At 40.6% G+C, this 20,326-nt stretch overlaps 2 protein-coding genes across 7 annotated transcripts in view; one reads left to right on the forward strand and one right to left on the reverse strand.

Moving 5' to 3' along the window:
• DPY19L3 (dpy-19 like C-mannosyltransferase 3) overlaps window positions 1-3,700 on the forward strand; it is a 33,637-nt gene extending 29,937 nt beyond the window's left edge. For all 6 annotated transcript variants that reach the window (XM_080638631.1, XM_080638628.1, XM_080638632.1 and 3 more), the window contains one exon: window positions 369-3,700. In XM_080638631.1, the coding sequence (XP_080494757.1) occupies window positions 369-530 (162 nt within the window). In that variant the 3' untranslated portion in view covers window positions 531-3,700. The remainder of the gene's footprint in view (window positions 1-368) is intronic.
• Window positions 3,701-8,298: 4,598 nt separating this feature from the next.
• LOC308232309 (neural-cadherin-like) overlaps window positions 8,299-20,326 on the reverse strand; it is a gene marked incomplete at both ends in the record, with an annotated part of 59,730 nt that continues 47,702 nt past the window's right edge. Inside the window, 9 exons of the mRNA XM_080638382.1 lie at window positions 8,299-8,517; window positions 8,571-8,714; window positions 10,276-10,430; window positions 12,731-12,975; window positions 13,945-14,125; window positions 15,666-15,930; window positions 16,641-16,807; window positions 17,684-17,864; window positions 18,413-18,536. Of these exons, the coding sequence (XP_080494508.1) occupies window positions 8,299-8,517; window positions 8,571-8,714; window positions 10,276-10,430; window positions 12,731-12,975; window positions 13,945-14,125; window positions 15,666-15,930; window positions 16,641-16,807; window positions 17,684-17,864; window positions 18,413-18,536 (1,681 nt within the window). The remainder of the gene's footprint in view (window positions 8,518-8,570; window positions 8,715-10,275; window positions 10,431-12,730; window positions 12,976-13,944; window positions 14,126-15,665; window positions 15,931-16,640; window positions 16,808-17,683; window positions 17,865-18,412; window positions 18,537-20,326) is intronic.

A 20,326-nucleotide genomic window follows, 5' to 3' on the forward strand; every position in this document is an offset into this window, starting at 1 on the left:
AGTACACAAATAGTGTTCCCTTTCAGAGTGTAAATCACTTCGGAGCTTCAACTCCCTTGGGACAGTTGTGTTACTCCATTGTGTCTGGGGATTTTTCAAGCATGTCTGGGCCTAACATGGACCCACAGAAGACAGCATAACCCAAAGCAGATAGGCATGTCTGACAATTATTATCTGTAATAGAGAAGACACTGTATATATCTTATATATAATGTTATTTTCTTCCTCCCACTTGTTTTATACAGTTGCTGGTAACAAATCTGGCCACCCTGACCAAAGTATTGTCGAGGTTGTTTTTAGCTTCCTGTTATTGCCTGTAATTGTAAATTGGCTAAAGGCATTTCACCAACTGTTCAATTTCATTACAGATCATGGATGGTTTGGGGGAGAATGAACCTGATTTGAAACCTTCGATGTATCCTCGCTTCTGTGAGGAAATTAAAAAAAACCTGCCTTCTTACACCACACACTTCATTAGAGTGTTTCAAAACAAAACATTCCATGTTTACAAGCTTGCTAAGCATAAATAACATCCCCAACCCCTGAGCTCAGTATTTTAATGCTAGGACCCACATTAGAAGATGCAGAAGTTTACAAACACATTACATTTGTAAGACATTTTACATTGATGGTTTCTTGTTTAATTACTGTGATTTATTTTTATTTTTTTTTTAGACAGTTTAGTTTTGATAACATTCTTGATGCTGCCAAAAGTTTCATAGATTCATAAATAAATGCTAGCAGGGACCATTTTGATAATAGAAAGTTTTCCAGTTTTAACTGACCGATTAAACAGACTGAGCAGCCTGCTGACCACTGCTGTGTAGCTGACCAGCAAGTTCTGCTCAGCAGTTTGGATTTTTATTCTGAATTCAATAGGAGCAGGCCATGCTACTCTGGTCCTGAGGATGCATTATCTTTGTGAATCCTGAAAATAGTCACAGAAATTAAGTTTTTTCTTACAATCTAATCCTTTTTTGACAGATCCTTGTGCTCTTTCAGTGCCTCTTTTTTGAATTTTTTGGGAATGTTTGTGGATATGAGTTTCCGAGTGCAAGTGTAGTAATGTTAAGCAATTAATGATGGAGTGTTACGTATTTCTAATGAGAATGAAGGTTGGAGCATGCTTGATACATGTTGCATGTTTGTATCCTCGTAAAATGCTCAGAGCAAGCAAAACTCCAGATTTCTCAGTGTGGATTCTCACAATGCTATTTTCTGTATCTGCTTTCTGAAGTACAGGGGATCATTTTTCTGTGTCTGAATTCCAGTAGGCTACCAAAACTGAACACTGCCAACCTCAGAAAAGAAAAACTCATCTCTAAAATCAGCAGGGAACTAGGCTTTGCTTTATGTTATTTCAGACACAAAGCTATATATTTTAGCACAAAATCACTGTGTCCTTGCTCTTTAGCCTAGAAGAGGCTACACTTATTTTAAATTGACTTAGAAGATTCAGTGAAGACAGACTCAATCCTGACAACTTTGTGATTTGTTTGTACCCTTTGTCTTTTTACCAGCTGGAACTTTGTGAATTGTATTGACTTTCTAAATGCTCTGTAGATTACACATGACTTTTGCTGTGGTTTAGCACTGCTTTGGTTTTATACTGAAATTAGACATTAAATCTGATCAAAAGCCTAACAGTACTTTCCAACTTTAATTAGACATCCACTAGGATCATTTGTTTCTTAAGAAAAACAGAATTGTAATAATTAAGTGCCTCTAGGCCAATGTTGAATTAACATTTGAACACCTATAAGAGTGTTTGTGGCCTGTGCAAATAACTCAGTTATAATCATTACCACTGCAATTAATTTCTAATGATGGGAAACTTAAAAGTGCTACTGATAGCAAACCCCACATTTAATTTAATCAGGATGTGTAATGAGATTAGCTTTCACAACTGAGCTGTGTTCCAGTTCCAAATGATTTAAGTGTTTTCCCTCTTCAGTTGTGCTGAGGTAAATTACTGAAGCAATGGAGATGGTTATGTCACATGCTCAAACAATTTTATATTCAGTAAATACCCATTAAACAATGTTCAACATCTTTCCACACTTCATGCTAACAGAGGAGGGAAGTGTGCTTTAATCACACTGTATTTAAATCAAACGATGAAAGTAGTGAGGTTGTTAAACTGAGCAGCTGAAATTCTTGAGTAATTTCTAGCCTGTGTCTCTTATTGAGGTTGGAGATCACTGCAGTTTAACATAATGCAATAATAAAACATTCTAATCAGTATTAAAACTTTAATTAGGCCGGTAATGATGCATGCCTGCTCTTGCTGAAAGCATGGGTCAGTGAATTCCTTGATGAGTGCCTTACAGTAATTGAAAACAAGCACACGTAAGGTAAAGTATCTCCAGGCTGTATTGTCTCTCTTTAAAATGTGGTTGTATCTTTCTTTAAAGGTGCAGTAGCTCTCTTCTGAGTGAAATGACAGATTCCAAGATCCAGTGGTACCCCTATCACTGTCAGTTTACTTGTAGGTAACACCTGAGAGACTAAGTCTTGACTGTAACAGTAATTATTTTTAAATAGATTTTTTTCCAAAAATACAGTCTCTAATGTTGCCAAAGGAGAAATTTAACCCTTTTGTTGAAACTACCAAGTGCAAATTGTTTTAGTTTAAAACAAAACAGTCCCCGAGCTCCCACTGGCCTTGGGCAAGCATAAAAACCATTGGTCATTACGATCCAGAACCACCACAGTAATGTCATTTCTTCTTGCAACACAAATATCCCCCCAGGTAGCACACCAGAATTTTGAAGGATGATACATAAAGTATTAAGGAGATTGCCTAACTCTTGCAGTTCACAGTCCTTAAAGCTTCGTGTCACAGCTGGTGGCACTTCTAAACAATCTCAGCAGTTCCTGAACCAGAAAGATGCAATACTGAAGGGTGTATTTCAGTGACTGCATAGTGCAGCGTTCAGATCAGGCTCCTTACAACAGTAGAATAGAAAATAACAAGGAGCAGAACCATTCACCAGCTCGGAGGAGAACAACCCAGGCATCAAGACAGCACTGGAGGAGAGGGAGCGGCTGTTTCTCTGGCCTTCATTTAGGGGCTGGCCAGGGAGAGGAGCTAACTCACTTCTGATGTAGCTGTGGTGCCTGCTATAGCTGTGGCTGTGAGAGTCTCAGGCTTCTAGGAGGTAGGTAGTAGTTGTCTAGTAACTATTTCCTCTACTTCTCATGTCTTGCTGAGATCTCTGTTCACTGCATTAAAAATATGCCAGGTTTTGAAGAGTAACTTCACCTATTCCTGAACTACATCCCCCTGAGCACCTTATTTCCAAGCAGTTACTGCAGTGTCCCCGTTCCATTGTGTTACCTACCATCCACACCCAGGAACATCCCTTGTGGCAGCGTGTTTGCCAAAGTCTTACATGCGACTAGCAATGGGAATGGCACCACTGTGACTCCTGGTGTGTGTTCCTGTTGTCTGTGAAGACTTTGAAGCTGTGCACTGAAGCTGTGTGCTATCAGTGGAAGTGTGGTATTAATTAGTCTTTGTAGGTCACAGAGACAAAATGTTATCAAGTAGTCGGAATATTTTTAGGGAAGAAAAGCCTTTGAGATCCATGAGTGTATTTTCATTTCTTGTTTCAGTGTTCTGCTGGTGAGATCTAACATAGTTATTTTATAATATGTTATTGTAAAGAGATGTAATGACTATTGTATACTAAATAAATCGTGTAATTTGAAAAATCACTTTTTTGGTTGGTTTTATGTGGGGATGGACTGGGAAAGGTGCTCTGAGGGCATCACCTTCACTTCTGTCTGCATGGAGGAAAGCAAGGTATTTTTCAGCAGGAAGTTTTGACTTTCCTCAGGCATGTTACATTGCATATTCACTGACTTTTGGAATCCCCTTTGTGTTTAAAGGGCTTGCTGGGATTCCTTTCGGTGTTACAAGTTAAAGGTGTATCAGGTGTGATTTCTATCAGTTGCTGTGTTAACTTCACCAAGGTCAGTACGCTGAGGCAGTTTTGCCCTTTAAGTAAATATAATTTGCTTTGACCAGTAGGGCTGTTTTCATTTCCACATTGTAGCTCAAGCTTTAGAATTCTTCTCAGTAAACGAAACATGCATTCTTTGGGAGAAACAAATTGAGTGTACCAAGGGCATAATTTGAAGCAGGATGTGCTGATCCAGGTAAGTTTTTACAAGTCTGGGCGTTCCTGTCCCAGGGAGGAGACGGGTTTGTAGAGCAGCAAGTACCTGAGTGCAGTCACAGCGTTACAGCTTAGAACCACTCTTAAAGGCAGTTGTGGAAGAGCTTGCTAACTGAAGCTAATTTGGTACAGACAGGACTCCTGCAAGATTCATTAAAGTAATGGAATGTGATCGTGTCCTAGTTCAGCAGTAGCAGTCATTTTTTCTGCTTCTTAGTAGCTGGTGCAGCGCTGTGTTTTTGACTTTCGGCCTGGGGATAATACTGATGCAACTGACGTTTTCATTTGCTGGTCAGAATGTTTACCCTGACCAAGGACTTTGTGAGTCTCATGGTCTGCCAGGGAGGAGGGGAAGCTGGGAGGAAGCAGGGACAGGACACCTGACCCAAACTAGCCAAAGAGGTATTCCATACCACAGCACGTCATGCCCAGGATGTAGAACTGAGAGTTCCCGGAAGGGCTAGATCACTGCTGGGTGGGGGCGAGGTATCGGTCGGTGAGCGGTTGTATTCTCTTCCTTGTTATTTCGCTTATCATTGTTATTGGTGACAGCAGTAGTGATTTGTGTTATACCTTAGTTACTGGACTGTTCTTATCTCAACCCATGGGAGTTACATTCTTTCAATTGTCCTCTCCCTCTCTCTAGGAGCGGGGAGAAGAAGGGGGTGGGGGGAGGAGTAGACTGCATAGTTCTAACTTATGGCCTGGGCTTAAACCATGACAGATTGGTACATGTGCTTGCAGAGGGGATTCTGGGTTCCAGAGAACCAGTTTTATAAAAACCTCATTGCCATTAGCGTGGTAAAAGGGAGTGGGTCAGAGCTAAGGGCAATCGGCCGTCGTACAGCTTGGCTACACGTTACATAGTTCAAATGTTATTTTAAAAGGCGAAAACCACGAAGATTAATGTAGTTGACAGGCAGACAGATTAAACACTAATATCCACAGGATTTAAATTTCAGACCTTTACTAATATTTTATCGTAAATAAAATGTTCTTACTACATGGCTAAAGTCTGCAAAGAATGTAGAAGATGATTAATGGAAGCACCAGACTACTGAAAATCCCACTACCTAGGAACTCAAGAATAGTTTTTATTCAATGTTTTTTCTTCCCCCCTCACTCACTGCAGGGCCTTCTGCTGTGAAACAGCTGTTCCTGTTCTTGAGTGACGGCCGTGCTGCTTTGCAGTAAGCCTTTTTGTAGAGGTACTGAAATACCTGTATGTGTTCGTGTAAATGTGGAGCCAGTGAATAGATCATTGCAGAAACTGCACAGTAATTAAAAAAGCAGCATGCAAATTAGAATAGATAAATTAAGTGAACTGATTAGTAATCCCTAGAAAGAGAAGTAGGTTTTAATAGGGCATGACAGCTGCAAATGAGTATGTTCGGTTACTGTGATTGTACCTACACACGTTTCTTGAGCAGTTTTAAAATGGTTTCTGACCTTCTGGGTTACACTGTAAGGCTAATTGCAGTTACACAGCAGCTGTGAGCTTGGGGCAGGGGCTTATTATACATGTTTACTTACAAATCAGTGCCATAGCTGTAGCAGGAGAAGCACTAGGATGCTAGTACAGCAGCAACTCCAGGTTAGCTTCAGCAAATGGGACCGAGACTTTGATATCACAGAATTCTTGACTAATGTTGCAGTTTCCACCATGCTGTGTGGAAAAAGCACCTGGGCAATGGTACCATGCCTTCTGAGTGTGTAACTGGAGCAGGGGTCCACATATCAATTAGAAACAACTGCTGCTTCCCTCAGTTTCAGACAGAACAGCACACATGACTTATGTCTGTGGAAGTATCTGATCACAGCTGAGGGAGAAATAATTCAATAGAGTCCAAGCTTTAGTCAACCCTAAATACATTTGAGGAGACACCACATACAGAAGGTTTATCTATTATTTATATGGTGCCTTAGATACACGCGACACTTTAAGGGAGAACACAGACAGTCTTTGCCCCAAGGAGCTTACAAGCTAAAATCAATTAAAATCAGCCAAAACAACAGCATATCCATAGGTATGGACAGAGCATAAGGTGTGCAGACAAAGTTACTGCTGTCTGGGGAGGGAAGAGAGTTTTGTGTGCATAATGTATTTGCTTCATTTTCCAGATCCTGTTTGTGACTTCTACAATCACAAAATATAGAGGCTGACATACCTCATATGTGAACACTGAGAGGTATTTTAGCCTGTGTTTCCTCACAGGTAGGAGTATTGGTAACATTTCAGTATCACAGACTATGTACAACCTGTGAATCAAAGCTATGAGGACGGGGGAAAAAGGCATTTAGCTTTTCCAGAGGGAAACACCACACCATCTGCAGTGTAACCACTGGTTAATGGTGTGTTCAAGGTTTTCCAGCGTGTCACAAATGCACACAGGAACAAGGTTACCATGTGAACGTCTCCCATCTGGGAAGGGTGCAAATTAAGCCAGTCACAGACTCACCCACCTGTTTGTTCATGGGGTTTTAATGTATGTACAAAAACAACAGCCAGACCTCCCAAAACAAGCTACTATGCAACTGTAATCAAAGCACTTTTAATTGCTTTTACAATACAGTTTGATGCTTTAAACAGATTATCTTAATGTATGATGTATTCATATTATCAGCTTCTAACTCACATATTCTGTGCTGCTTCTTGTGTTTGTGCCCTAAGATGGTGTTCCTGCTGCACTTTACTACATTTACATATACAAGAGGTCTCAATTTAAAAGGAAAAAAAATTAGTTTTGTGGGGCCTTTTCTCTTCCAACTACTGTCAAATTTAAAAAATGAAATCCAGAATGCCAGCTGGCCATTAAACCATCTGAAATAGGGACTGATAATTTAGAGCATAATATTGCAGCCCCTGCAAACACTGTTTTTCCCTGAGTTTCTCTGTCCCGAGTTGACGATGATTTTCTACTAACCCGTATCCAAGGGAGGCCTGTGTTACTCTGTGCTGTCAGTCACGGCTTTTGGAAAGTTACCATCTTTGGATTATTAGACTTTTGGCAGGGTTTTATCACAGGATTTTAATTTTAGAAGTGCCAGCACCAGGTGAAGTTCTTTTCTGATACAAGACTTCAGTCATCCCAAAGACATTGGGTATTCTGACACATTGAAGGGATGTTGTGTTTTAATTCACTGAAAATACCTCTGGATCCCCAATCAGCTCTCCCCGCCAAGGCACTGCTTGGGTACAGCTGTAGTGGGTCAATGCTTCTGTTAGAGCAGTCAGACTGCAGCCTCTCAGTCCTAATTCTTGCAATGTTCCTGTTAAAGGAAGCTTAGCAGAATCAAGGGACAGGAATGTACATGCAAATGATGAGGTTCAGGCTGGTCCTTAGTTTAGGCTCAGTTTAATAGCCCATTAGGAATGAGAGATTATGGTGAACTGTGGTGTCTGCTACTAACTAGACAGCTTTGGGGCTAGTATCTTAGAAATCCTGGCCTTTTAATTTCAGACCAATATTTAGCTGCAAGCAGTGGATTGATGTGTTGCGCCTAAATTCAGATTCTAAATTTAAACAACAGCATGAAGGGATTTCATTAAGGTAACTGAAGCTGAAGATGACCATCCATGCTGCTTCGTTCCTTTACCTGGATCCACAGACTCTGGTCTGCAGTGGGTTCAGTAAGCAAGTGCTGCAGCTGAGGCTTAGTCAGGGAAACAGGATGGCTGTAACACAACATGGAGCTGATTTCCACAAGAAGATGACAACGTGCTTTTTTATGCAACTGGTAAAGCTCCTACAGAAAACTGGACACACAGTGTGCTTTCTTCATGCTTTGAACACCATCTTAGTGTACATACATAAGACCTCTCAGAGTCCTTTATTACCTTAAATGACAAAGAAGTCTATTTGTTAAACCCTGTATGTAAATAACTAAGTATCCCCTTCCAGTAATTTTATATCCCCAAACACAAATGTCCGCAATGTCCCACAATTGGCTCCTGCTACTATATTGTTCAATCAGATGCAAAGTGTGGCTCACTAATGGGAATCTGACCACTTACCACAACAGGGGAAAAAAGGGGAAGGGGCTGGGGTAGAACATAGCAGGAGCATGAAAAACTGTCCTTCACTCTTGCTTTGAGAACAGCCAACTTGGTAAACTACAGCTCTTCTGCATCTGTGTGCGAGAACAGTTCACTCAGTCCAAGAAACTTTAGGCCCCACTCTTTAGTGTCATCATACACAAGGTCCTCCTCCAGTCCAGAGGAGCTCAGGGTGCTCAGGCTGCTGCCCACCAAGCCTGCTCCTTTTATGCAGAACACCCGCAGCGTGTGGGTGTGGTACAGCCTGCGCACGAGAGTCGGCACCTTGGACAGCACCTGACAAGTGTGAGAGTGAAGTCTGCGCTAGTGCAGGATGCTCCTGCAGTCACAGGGGGCCTGGTCTGCTCCTGTGTGCCTGGGGATGTGTCACTGAGGAGACAGCTCAGTCTTGTTGGTTGTTCTTTCCTCTTGCAGAGGAAATAGGCAGCACTGGTTTGAATAGACACCTGCAGCTCTGCCACGTTGTATGCAGCCTGGAGTGAGAACCCACTCACATTAAATCAATATTCTCTGTAGGTCCCAAAATTTCGTGTTCTAGTGGAAACAAAGGAGGAATAATCCCGAGGCAGTCCATTTGGTGTGAATACATGAGGATGTGAATACATGGCTTTGTTCAATCAACTGCCACCTACAACGAGCCTAAGCCAAAATGCACGAGGAACACCCATGCAGCTATACTACAACAGTAAAGAAATTAAACATGATATTAGAAGTGAAACAAAAATGACAGAAATGCTCCAATTTTTATTCTCAAATTCAGATATTAATATTTTATCATCATTAAAAACTGATACCAAGTCTGGCAACAAAAGCGAGAAAGGATATTCACAAACCACATGTTAAAAGAAATCCTCCATCAGTAGTTCAACCATCTATGGTGATTTCTGTTAAAATGTTATCAATCTGTGGAATAATGGCTGGTTTTGTCACACAGAAGTGGCATGATTGTAAAATCTGAGTAACTACCAATTACAAAAATAAACTATTCCTTTCTAGTGCAGAAGCAATGAATGCTGTTAATGCTGCCTGGTAACTGTGCCGCAGTTCCTGAGGTGCAGCTTCTAACAGTGAAGGTACCAATACCATGTGTGTCAGTTGCAAAGACTGGAATCTTTATGCCAGCTGGAAGGAAGAAAAGAAGATTGTCCTACAACCAAAGGTTTTGCCTCTGGACGTATTTACAGGCCAAAGAACAACCCTGACAGACTACGAGAGACAGAACTCATTCGAGCAAACACATGATTATCTGTACTGCTCACACTGTTTATCTGACTAGTAGCCATCAGTGACAGAGCTGTCAAATAGGCACTTTCCAAAAGCTTACATTTATTCTCTTACATGTCAAGCTGCGCATACCCGTTTTATAAGAGATGATCCTAGGTAATCTTGGTGAGCTTTGCTAAATTTCAATCGGAGACAGAGAACTGCTCCAAGGAAAAAACAAACAAAATCCTACCTGCAACCAGGAACTGTTTATACTGCCAGTATAAACACGGCTTGTGTTCACTGGTGTGCTTCACTCCAGAACAGAAAAAATGCAGAAAGGCTCTTCCACAACCACCATGTGCTCTAGGGCTGAAGAGTATCGCACCTTGCTTCCTTAACACAAAGTCTGAGCAACTGCTGTCAAGAACAGTCCCCATTTCTCTGTCAAGGGCGAGCCTGTTCATGAAGAACATCTCACGCCAGGCTCTTCCAAGCCCTCAGTGCTACAGCAGTAACTACCACTAAGAACCTGTGTCTCCTGAGCCACAAAACCAAAGCCATCAGCTATGAGTTCTTTACTAGCTCACTAAACTCACGCTACAAGCATTTTTAAATATGCACATAGGATCACTTGCTTTTAGACAAAATTTGATAGGCACTTATCTCTGCTTAAGAAATGTGCACCCTTGTGTACTCAACCTTGCCAATAATTCACCACCAACTGCAATAATGAATTTGCAGAGCAAAGCCTAAGGTCTTCAGTTATAAAGTAAAAGCATAAACACATTTTCATTAGCACTGTGTCCCTCATAACACAACAATCCTTACCTCATCTTGTTCCCCACCCCCTTCTTCATTGTAATTGAGGATATTTTCTCTAATGTCCTCCAGATCCTCATGCTGGGCAGATACGTGGTAAACTCCTCCCTTCACACCTTTGCGAGTCTTCCAGTGAGCCCACAAGAATCCAGCACCAAGAAGAGCTGTGTGAACACACAGGAGCAGAAGAGAACATCATTCAGAAACAGATAAAACCTGCATATGCACAAGAGCTGCAGCCTGGCCTAGAGTATGAGTGCTGCAGCACTGGCTGCGGTCCAGTCACAGCAAGGTCTAGTTTTGTGTTTCTCAGCAAATGCTTGATTCTTGTACTCTTCAATGTAGTTACAAGTGAACATCAAAGACAGAAGAACAGGCCTTTAAAGAGAACCTTAAAATACCCTTTAAAGTACAACTCTGAAGATGTTAAATAACTGAATGACCCAAGTCATGTTCAGAGACTTATTTACTGCCTTGAGTTAAGCCTTGTAAGGGGTAACAATGTGTGGACAATAACAGTTACAATTACACAGAAATGAAGCACAAGATGACATGAGACAAAAGAGAAAATTACTTTGATACATTTTGTGTACCCCTGTATTACCAATCCTATAAATACTGATAAAAGCTCATAGTAAGACCTCAAACCATTGGATATCATAAACTAAGGATGCAGTGAATTAACAACATTAGAACCTCTTACAGAATACCTACATGGCAATTGAGTGCGTTCTGTGGAGCAGCATCTGGATGACCTTGGAGCTGAGACAAGTGTACACAGAGGACTGTACCCTGCACTGTGCTGTGTGGCTACACCCTTCAAGCCAAATCAGTGCATTTGAGATGGGTATTTACCTGTTCCTCCCTGCCCCTTCAGTGTGTCACATGGATGCTCACACACATGGTTAACTGGCTGGCAGTCATTTTGCAGCTGAGCTGATTTTTAATCACAGAATCCCAGACTGGTTTGGGTTGAAAGGGACCTTAAAGCTCACTCACTTCCAACCCCCTGCTATGGGCAGGGACACCTTCCACAAGAGCAGGTTGCTCCAAGCCCCATCCAACCTGGCCTTGAACACTGCCACGGATGGGGCAGCCACAGCTTCTCTGGTTAACCTGTGCCAGTGCCTCAGCACCCTCACAGGGAAGATTTTCTTCCTCATATCTCATCTCAATCTCCCTTCTGTCAGTTTAAAGCCATTCCCCCTTGTCCTGTCACTACAGGCCCTCAGTAAAAAGTCCCCCTCCAGATCTCTTGTAGGCCCCCTTCTATTGGAAACTTATAAATTTGTAAGTGAAACTGCATGAATCAATCACTTTTCAGTGCATTACTGTTTTCTAGAAGCTATCTAAGAGAAAAGACACCTGAAATCTTGAGAATAAGAAATTTTATTAAAGTTCTCCTAATGGAAGTTACAGTTGCGTGATAATACCACTGTTAGCCATATCTACTAAAATGTTTACAACACTGCACATCACTTAGTTAAAAACAACTGATTCTTACTTATAATTTAGAACTGAAATAGGATTATTAGGTCAAAGACATTCTTGCTTTTTCAGTCAATTCCAGCAAAGCACAGGCAGCAACACAAAGTCAGCTCACAATAAAACTGCTCTGACACAGCAAAAGAATCCCTCCTGTAACATAACGATTTATTATCAGCCTCAACTACCTAGGATTCTGAAAGCTTTGTGTTTGGCTTCCCATGTCATTTGTTGTTTGGATTTGTATGGCAAACATGGTGTCTATCAGAGCTGAGGACAATAATGGTATTTCAGGTAGCTAGACACATACATTTTCATACTCTTACTACAGCTTCTGAATGAAACTTCATTAACACTGCAAAAGCCATGAGAGAAATCTTTCAGGCAAATTTTCATGGAATCTGATTAACAAGAAGGGCTCAAAGGTGTGATCCTTCCTCACTAGTGAGATCCTTGTCCTTCCTCTTCTTTCTGAGATCTGAAAATGGTTGAAGAAGCCAAAACCAGCTGTTTGTTAGGAGTTATGACACTACTGGTTAAGATGCCAGAGACTGCTCTTCTCTGACCAAATGTACTGCTAGTAGTGTATTTCCCCTAGACTGACAAATCTGTTTAATGCTCAGTAGTATTTTAAACAAAGCTTATCTGGTAGCAATTTCCACTCTTGCTTTTCAATTACATTTGCTTCCAATTAGGCATCTGAACACTTCCTTAGCAATAAAGTGAAAACATGCAGAAAATAAAACTGCAAAGACTTCCCATAGCTCACAAATGTTGATTCACTTAGCAAGACATATACACACCGACATGAAAAACAAGCTACTGATGGAGCTGAGAGCATGGCAAAGAAATGAAAGCAGAGTCAAGTCTCCAGTGGGAAACTGAATTTTTCAGCAGAAGGGTGAGATGAAGACTATTCATGACAAGATGGATAAATGAGTTCACCATAGGTAATGCAAGATGTAGTTGCCATAACTACCTAACAGCGCCAAAAAGCAAACGCAGATGGCAAACATGGATCTAAAGCTCAGGCCTGTATCCTTGTGAAAGACGGCCAGTGTGATTTCACAGTTACGTCCAGTATAGCCATCAGGACAGCGGCACTGGAACTCAGTTGGTGACTGTGAGATGCAGGTGCCATAGTTACAGGGTCTTTCACCACATGCAGTGTGGACACAATGTCTACCAGTGGCATTCTCCATGCTCACGTATCCTGGAGGGCAACTAAAAAGACAAAGGCAAAATGAAACCACTAAACTTGGAGAAAAGTAGGCATTAAAGACAGCATTTAAGATTTTAAACAGAATTTGATGATACAGTTTCTGAAGTAGCTACTAGAAGGAAGTTATTTAGAATCTAATTACAGGTCTGCAGTATTTCTAAAGCACTCACACAACAATGGGTTCCACAACTTTAAACCCTCAGGTTCTCTAAACTCAGACAGTTCCACTGGCTTTTGCCAGATTACCTATGTGAAAAATACCTGCATTAGGGCCTGCAGTTCTGTCTCAACAGGACAGGCTATGCCATGTTCTTTGTGTTTCCATCACAGTGAATTTCCAGAACAAAATTACACCTCTAGACAACTCCAATACTGTGGACAGTGGAGTCATTAATGCTTCACATGTACATTTTCACCACAACTAGCTTGAATTAGCATTGTTCTAACCCCAGCAGCAGACACACACAAGAACTCTAAGCTTAATGATGCAATGCTTCTGACACAACTCAAGTGGCCAGTGAGGGGTCAGAGGTCAGAATTTAAGACAGTGTTAGGAATGGGACACTAAAAAAGAAAGCACAACTACACTGCGCAGACTGCAGCCTTGGTAGTGCTCTGCTCCAGGTAACAAACCTTTTTTTCCTGGTTGTCAGGGTTTACAGGGTTTATAAGCATTCTGGACTTGCTGCTATTCTTCAAACATTTTCCATTAAGAGAGGCAGCTGAAATCGTTCCAGAACCAGTGGAGATAACGCAGATTTACATCAGCTAAGGGTACTTCTTAAAAGGAGAGCACTCTGAGTAACATGGTGCCTGTGCAAGCATCTAGCTTAGTGTTTCACTGGTTCTGCTGAGGTGATGAGATTCCCAGTGGCAGCCTTCCAGCTGCACACTTCTTCAGCATCCATCCCTTCCCATCTGCAACTGGAGGGCTTCATGTTTTTATTACCTGTGTTTCGTGCACCAATTACCTGCATTCATGCATCATCCACAAATCAATACAAATAAATTCCTGGTTACAAGGGTTATTCCTACAAGCCTCTGAAGAACAGCCTTCTTTGACGCCTTGGGCACTTAATACTGACACCAGCTCCTTCACATGAGTGTCCAGAGGGATTCTGTAGTTATTAAATCTGACATCCTTCATACATCCTGAGGCAAGGCAGAAAGAAATTGTTTTAAAAGCCATTCTGCAAGAATGATCTGAAGCAGCTGTGAGATTTGGCAGTTTATGTCTAACAAAGGAACTGAATTTACCTGAACTTTCATAGCATTGTTCCAAGTAAGTTTTTTGACTGAATGTTAAAAGTTTTGACCAAAATTCCCAGTGTTTTCCACAAGAACTGAGTGCTGCTGCAGGCCCCTGTCTGCTGGGTTCAAGACAGAATAACACGTACCCCCTTCACTATGTTTTCATGTCATTTTGTATGTACAAGATGCCTCAGCATAAAAGCATGTATCTATCTTGATGAATTTAAGTATATTTTATAACTTCAAAGACCTTAAAGTTTCAGCTGCTTAAGTGCAACATGAATTGTTCTAGTTAAAATTATGATCATGTAACCATTTGACTTCTTTATTTACTTAAAAACAAATGCTATCACTCCCATAAGAAAAATTCAAAATGTGATCCCTCACTCTCAGCGTAAACTTTAGTTATTGGGATACTTCTAGTGAAACAATAGAAAACAATCTTTTTCTAAATAATCTGTGATACATTCATATTGTAAGTTGTTATTCTATTTAATGCATATACATTTTATATGTTTTCTCCTCCCACTTTTGTTATTCACTGGAATACTTTTACCTGGTGAAAACATCACCACCTTGTTTCAAATGGATTTACTATAATCTGGTTAAAGAGGTGAAGGGCATGGGGGAGAGATAATAGGCAGGAACCAAGTAATGGCGTGTGCCTTTCCTGTCAGTACAAAAGATGTGCTGTGTAACCAGGCATTATTTATACTGTGATTTTAGGGAAAGGGAAGCTTCCAACTGAGGACAGCGTAAAAAGCTGTTATGGGTATCTTAATCTTACATTTCTCTGTATTTCTTCTTCTGTAACCATTCAATTTCCAGGCTTAAAATGGATTTGCTTTTTAACAGACATCATGACTTTGTCCAATCAGTTGCCAAAAATTTGAATTCTTAGCTCTAATTCAATAAACCATTTCTAATTGTAGTTAATGCCTCAACTTAGTGATGGTAAAATCCAGTAAACAAAGGGTAGTGCATCAAGGTAATAAACCAATTTGTCATGCGCTATTCAGTGCACATATAAAATGAAAATACTCCTTCCAGCACAGGGACAGCTGTATTTGGTAGGGAAGGACAGCTGCCAAATGGCCTGGATAGCACTATGCAATGCACCAGTTCTGTGTGTCTAACACAGTGAGCCACTCACAGAATACCTGGGAGAAGCTTGCAGACCTCCAGTTACTAATACTCTACATACAGGCATGTGAAGAAGTTACCATCTTATTTCCAAAGTCCAGTATTTGCACATAATTCCCTGCTGTACTTTTCTCATAGTCAGAACAGTTTATGTGTCCCTTTTGCAAAGTGTCATGCAAGAAATCTGTATACTTTGGCCTTTACATAAACAGAAAAGCTTCTCACAACATGCCCATGTAGTACCAATAAACCTTTTTTACAGCGCATACTCTGAACAGCAAGGTCAAGAATTCCTCACCTTGAAAACTCCTGTTTTGATTGAATGGGTGGGTGTTTCCAAGGACCAAGCTACTGGGGTCAATCACAATCTCTTTGTACATTCCTGCTGCTTTCCAAATTTCTCTCTTCCCACCTCCTTCATAAAGGCGAAGAGTAAATTCATTTTCATTTCTCTCCAGTGTGATATGATGCCATTCACCATTATCAATGTGGTAGGAGGGAAGGCTTACAGAATAGTCTCCATCACCCAGATTATATGAGACCACAAATAATCCCTGAACAACCTTGTGGATAATTAACAAAGTAGTAAGAAAGAAAAGTCATCACCTGATATTTTGTATTGGCCTGTAACTTCAATCAATTTGTTTAAATTTAGGGTATATTGACGGTGCATACAAAGTATAATATACATACAGTGCACTACTGAACTGGATAACCTAAATACTGGTAGCGGTGTACCCACACTAGTATGAAATTCACTTGGAGTAATTTTACCCTGCGTCTCTATTGGACCAATTTATAGTTTTTCAAATGGTTGAGAATCTGGTATATCACCTGTACACTGACAGCTCAAACCAACTTAGCTGAAGAAGTGTCTCATTCAGTGATGTGTGTAACATGGGAAGGGTGTCATGTTGAGAGTCTGACATCACTAGAACTGCTACGGGCACCTTTTTGGCAGAGTTTAAACTATACAGAATCAGCCACTTGTGACCTTGGTTGAAGAGAACACCAGGGTAGCAAACTATACTTCACCGTAACTGGCACTAAATTCCTTTGAAATCCAATGGGACACCATGGTTGTGTGGTCAACATCTTAAGTGGAAGTTCAGGTCTGTAAGTGTCCATAAAATGAATTCCAAATTTTTTTGCTTAAGCTTAGCTTAGCGTTTTTTTGGTTCTATTTCCAACTTAAGCTAATGTTTTTCTGGGCTAATTATTCATAAGCATTGATTTAACTTTACGCTATTACTGTCTGGGACACCTTGCTCACCTGCAGGGTGATGTATTCATCCTTATTTCGAGACAACATGCTTGTGATGACACCGTCAGGCTGCCGTGTCCTGATCATGGCTTCAAACAGTGTGCTCCGGGCAGGCACACTGATGGGAAGCTGATAGCGAATGTGACTTCCTGGCTCAAATGTATATTCATTGGCAACTAAAAATACAGGACAAAGACCTTTAAACCATTTTGTGAGGAGAAGAAAATATTAATGTTTACATTATTTTCATAGTAAGATTTGAAAGTAAAAGAAAAAATTGTAATGCACAGCATGGATCCATGAAACATAAGTTTTCTTTCAGGGTATGCCCATTTATCTACTTCCACAACAGTCACTCTCCCACTTTATCCCCCTCTCTAAAGGTGTGATCTCCCTCCTGAACTGATCCTGCTGATGCTCCTCCTTACAGTGCTCACTCGGGATGATAGCAGGAAGGCAGAAGCTCTCACCAAGACAAAAGAATAGATTGCAAAGTATTAAGTACCACAACCAATTTTCACAACCTGGTATTTAATAGTTGTATTTTTGCCACAAATTTTGGCTAAAGGTAAGATCCTACTACACCAAAACCACACATCCTTCTGCCGACAGTCTCTTTCAGACACCAAAAGAGCCATAATTTCTAATTCCAGTTGCATAGTTCCAATTCTGCACACTAAGGGGTAGTGGCAAACTCACATTTAAGTTTAAGGTTATTAGATATTTCTGAAAGTATGAACAGATGCAAATTCTAAATATTTTCATGAAAACAAATGATTTTTTTTCAGACTTCTTTTGTCATGCAATTTCCATTGTACAGTTACTGCACAAACACCCTCAGGACCAAAGAACTGGTCTGATACCGTAGAGCAGTTTCTCAAAGGGAATTAGAAACGAAACTGTTAAAAATGGCAGGCAACTATACCGAAACACGGCTTTACACAGTGTAAACATCATAAGCCACCTCAGCAATCACTACCTGCAAACATTCTAAGTTTTCTGTATTGTAAAATTTACCAGCCTATTAATAACATAACAGAAGAAGACTTCACCTTTATCACATTGATAGCCATAGTAACCCGGCAAACAATGACAAGCAAATGAGCCCCCGTCTCCAAGACACCTCCCATGAACACCACAGGAAGAAGACCCCATGATCTCACAGCTCCCATCCGTAAGTGTGCAGCCAGGGAAGCTATTCAGGGACTCTGCAGGAGACTGAAGGTCATATACCTTTAAGAGAAAATCATACAACATCAAATTATTATTTAAAAAACACTTACACTGCATTTTTAAACAGAAAGAGCTTACCAAGTAACAGTTTGCTCTTCATCTGCACTGCTTAAGATGCCAAGTTTGCTTTTTGATATTCAGATTTCAACTTGATTTATCAAGACCACATTTTGCTTCTGAATAAACTCAACCAACTACAAAAGCAAAAACCCCCTAATACTTTCTAACAAAGCAGACAGCTGGTGTAAATATACCATTATACAATTGCCATTCACAAGTTCCCTGAATGTGCAAAGAAGCTTGGAACACAGCTGCATGTAGTAGTGGATAAACAAAAGCACTGGTTTTGGCTCACAGATACATCTGTTTATAATTGAAAAATATTTTTTCAAGGTAGTTACTCTAATATGACACAAAAATCCAGAATTTTCTTGTATTTTACACTGATGCACACAGACATTGAATAGATGAATGGAAGTAAAAGTTTCAGGTATATTGAATAAAGAAGTTTAATCCTCTGCTCAAACAAAATGTTTCAATTCTCGTACCTGAGTATCCAAGATGAAATTGCGCAAACAACCAGAAAAGTGTTTGTGTAGCAGCTGTGGGTAGGAATATGGTAACGATTCCTTTACACCACCCAGCTGTAGAACGTAGTTCACATTCAAATACCTTTAAAAATTATATGAATAACAAAAATAGATGTGAATTTATCTTCAAACATTATGGCGTTATGGCATAAGGAACATCTATTCTGCATTTCCAAACAATAAAGGCTTTATAAAATAACAAAATAATGCAACTATTTTATCTTCCTTCTCTGAAATACAGTCAGCCAGTGAGCAGTAGCTGGCCCTTCAAAATAAAGGGGAAGTGTCCTGGGTTCAGCAGTAGCAGTCACTTTTTCTCCTTCTTAGTAGCTGGTGCAGTGCTGTGGTTTTGACTTTTGGCCTAAGGACAGTACTGATAAAACCGATGTTTTCTGTTGCTCATCAGAATGTTTACCCTGACCAAGGACTTTGTGAGTCTCATGCTCTGCTAGGGAGGAGGGGAAGCTGGGAGGAAGCAGAGACAGGACACCTGACCCAAACAAGCCAAAGAGGTATTCCATACCACAGCACGTCATGCCTGGGGAGGTAACTGGGAGTTACCCAGAAGGGCACTCTCTGCTTGGTCGGGCTCGTTTTCGGTGGGTGGTATTGTATTCTCTTCCCTTGTTATTTCCCTTATCATTATTATTGTTGGTGGTAGCAGCAGTGGCTTGTGTTATACCTTAGTTACTGGACTGTTCTTATCTCAACCCATGGGAGTTATGTTCTTTCGATTCTCCACCCCATCCCTTGGGGGTGGGGGAGTAGAAACTGGGTGGCTGACTTCCGACTGGCTTAAACCACGACAGGAAGATAAAGGTTTTTTTAAATATGACAGTGAAGTCTGTGGGATTTTAACTATTACAATTCGGGTACATTTGTGTTCAAGTCAGGAACAGCTGTGATATTCCAGACACCATATTCTCCTTCAAGTGCTCCTTTCCATGCGCATTCATCGTATACTACAGGAATAATACAATAAAAAAATGTTTTGTGTATGATAAAGGCCAGAAACCTAAAAGCTGGGCCACCATGGTCTAAAAGGTACATTACACATGTCCAGGGTCTGCAGCATCTCCCAGTCATCTCTCTGAGCCAAAGAATTCCATTTATTTTAGTCCTCGCAAAGTTTTTTTCCCCTGAGTTATCAACTCCATTTTTTGTTTTTAATTTGTTCTTGTATTTTTCCCTTTTTTGTGTGCTCCTTTCACACGAAGGCTCCACGCATCTGATGACAAGGTTTAATCCCACTGGTAATCAGCACACTTTCTGGGACTATCTATTTCACAGCTCAAGTATCTTTACTAGTACAAAGGTTTCCCTAAAATATAACTTAAATATTCCTTGCCATAACTTAAGGCCCTGTACAGAAGAGATCATCTAAATCCTCTTTGTAGCATTCTTTTATAAACACTGACATTTATCATATCTCTCCTCAGTTTTCCCTTTTTGCTGTTAAGTGACCTCAATCCTTTCATTCTTTATAAGTCTTATTCTCAAGACAAGCTGATTACAGTCATTGCTCTCTGGACTAAATTCAGCTGGTATGCGGCCATCCTGCACTGATGTACACAAACTGGACCCAGGACTCCACCTGAGGCCCAAATAAAGTGAAAAATCCTGTGAGAACAAGATGGCACAGGGTACCCACAAAAGCTCCCGTATTAGCCACATAGTGTTCTGGGATTGTCATTTAGCATTGCATCACTACCCAGGTTCCTTAAAATCTGATTAGTGCTCTAAGGTCCAGACTTGACCCAGAAGATCCTAGAGAAAAGGAAATGCTTTCAATGTTCCTAGTCATTAATAACTTGGTTTCAATTTGATAGGTAAAATGTTCAAACGCCTTAGAATAAACTGTCTTTCAGCCAA

This window comes from Psittacula echo (assembly GCF_963264785.1).
Source record: "Psittacula echo genome assembly, chromosome: Z".
Taxonomy (NCBI): domain Eukaryota; kingdom Metazoa; phylum Chordata; class Aves; order Psittaciformes; family Psittacidae; genus Psittacula; species Psittacula echo.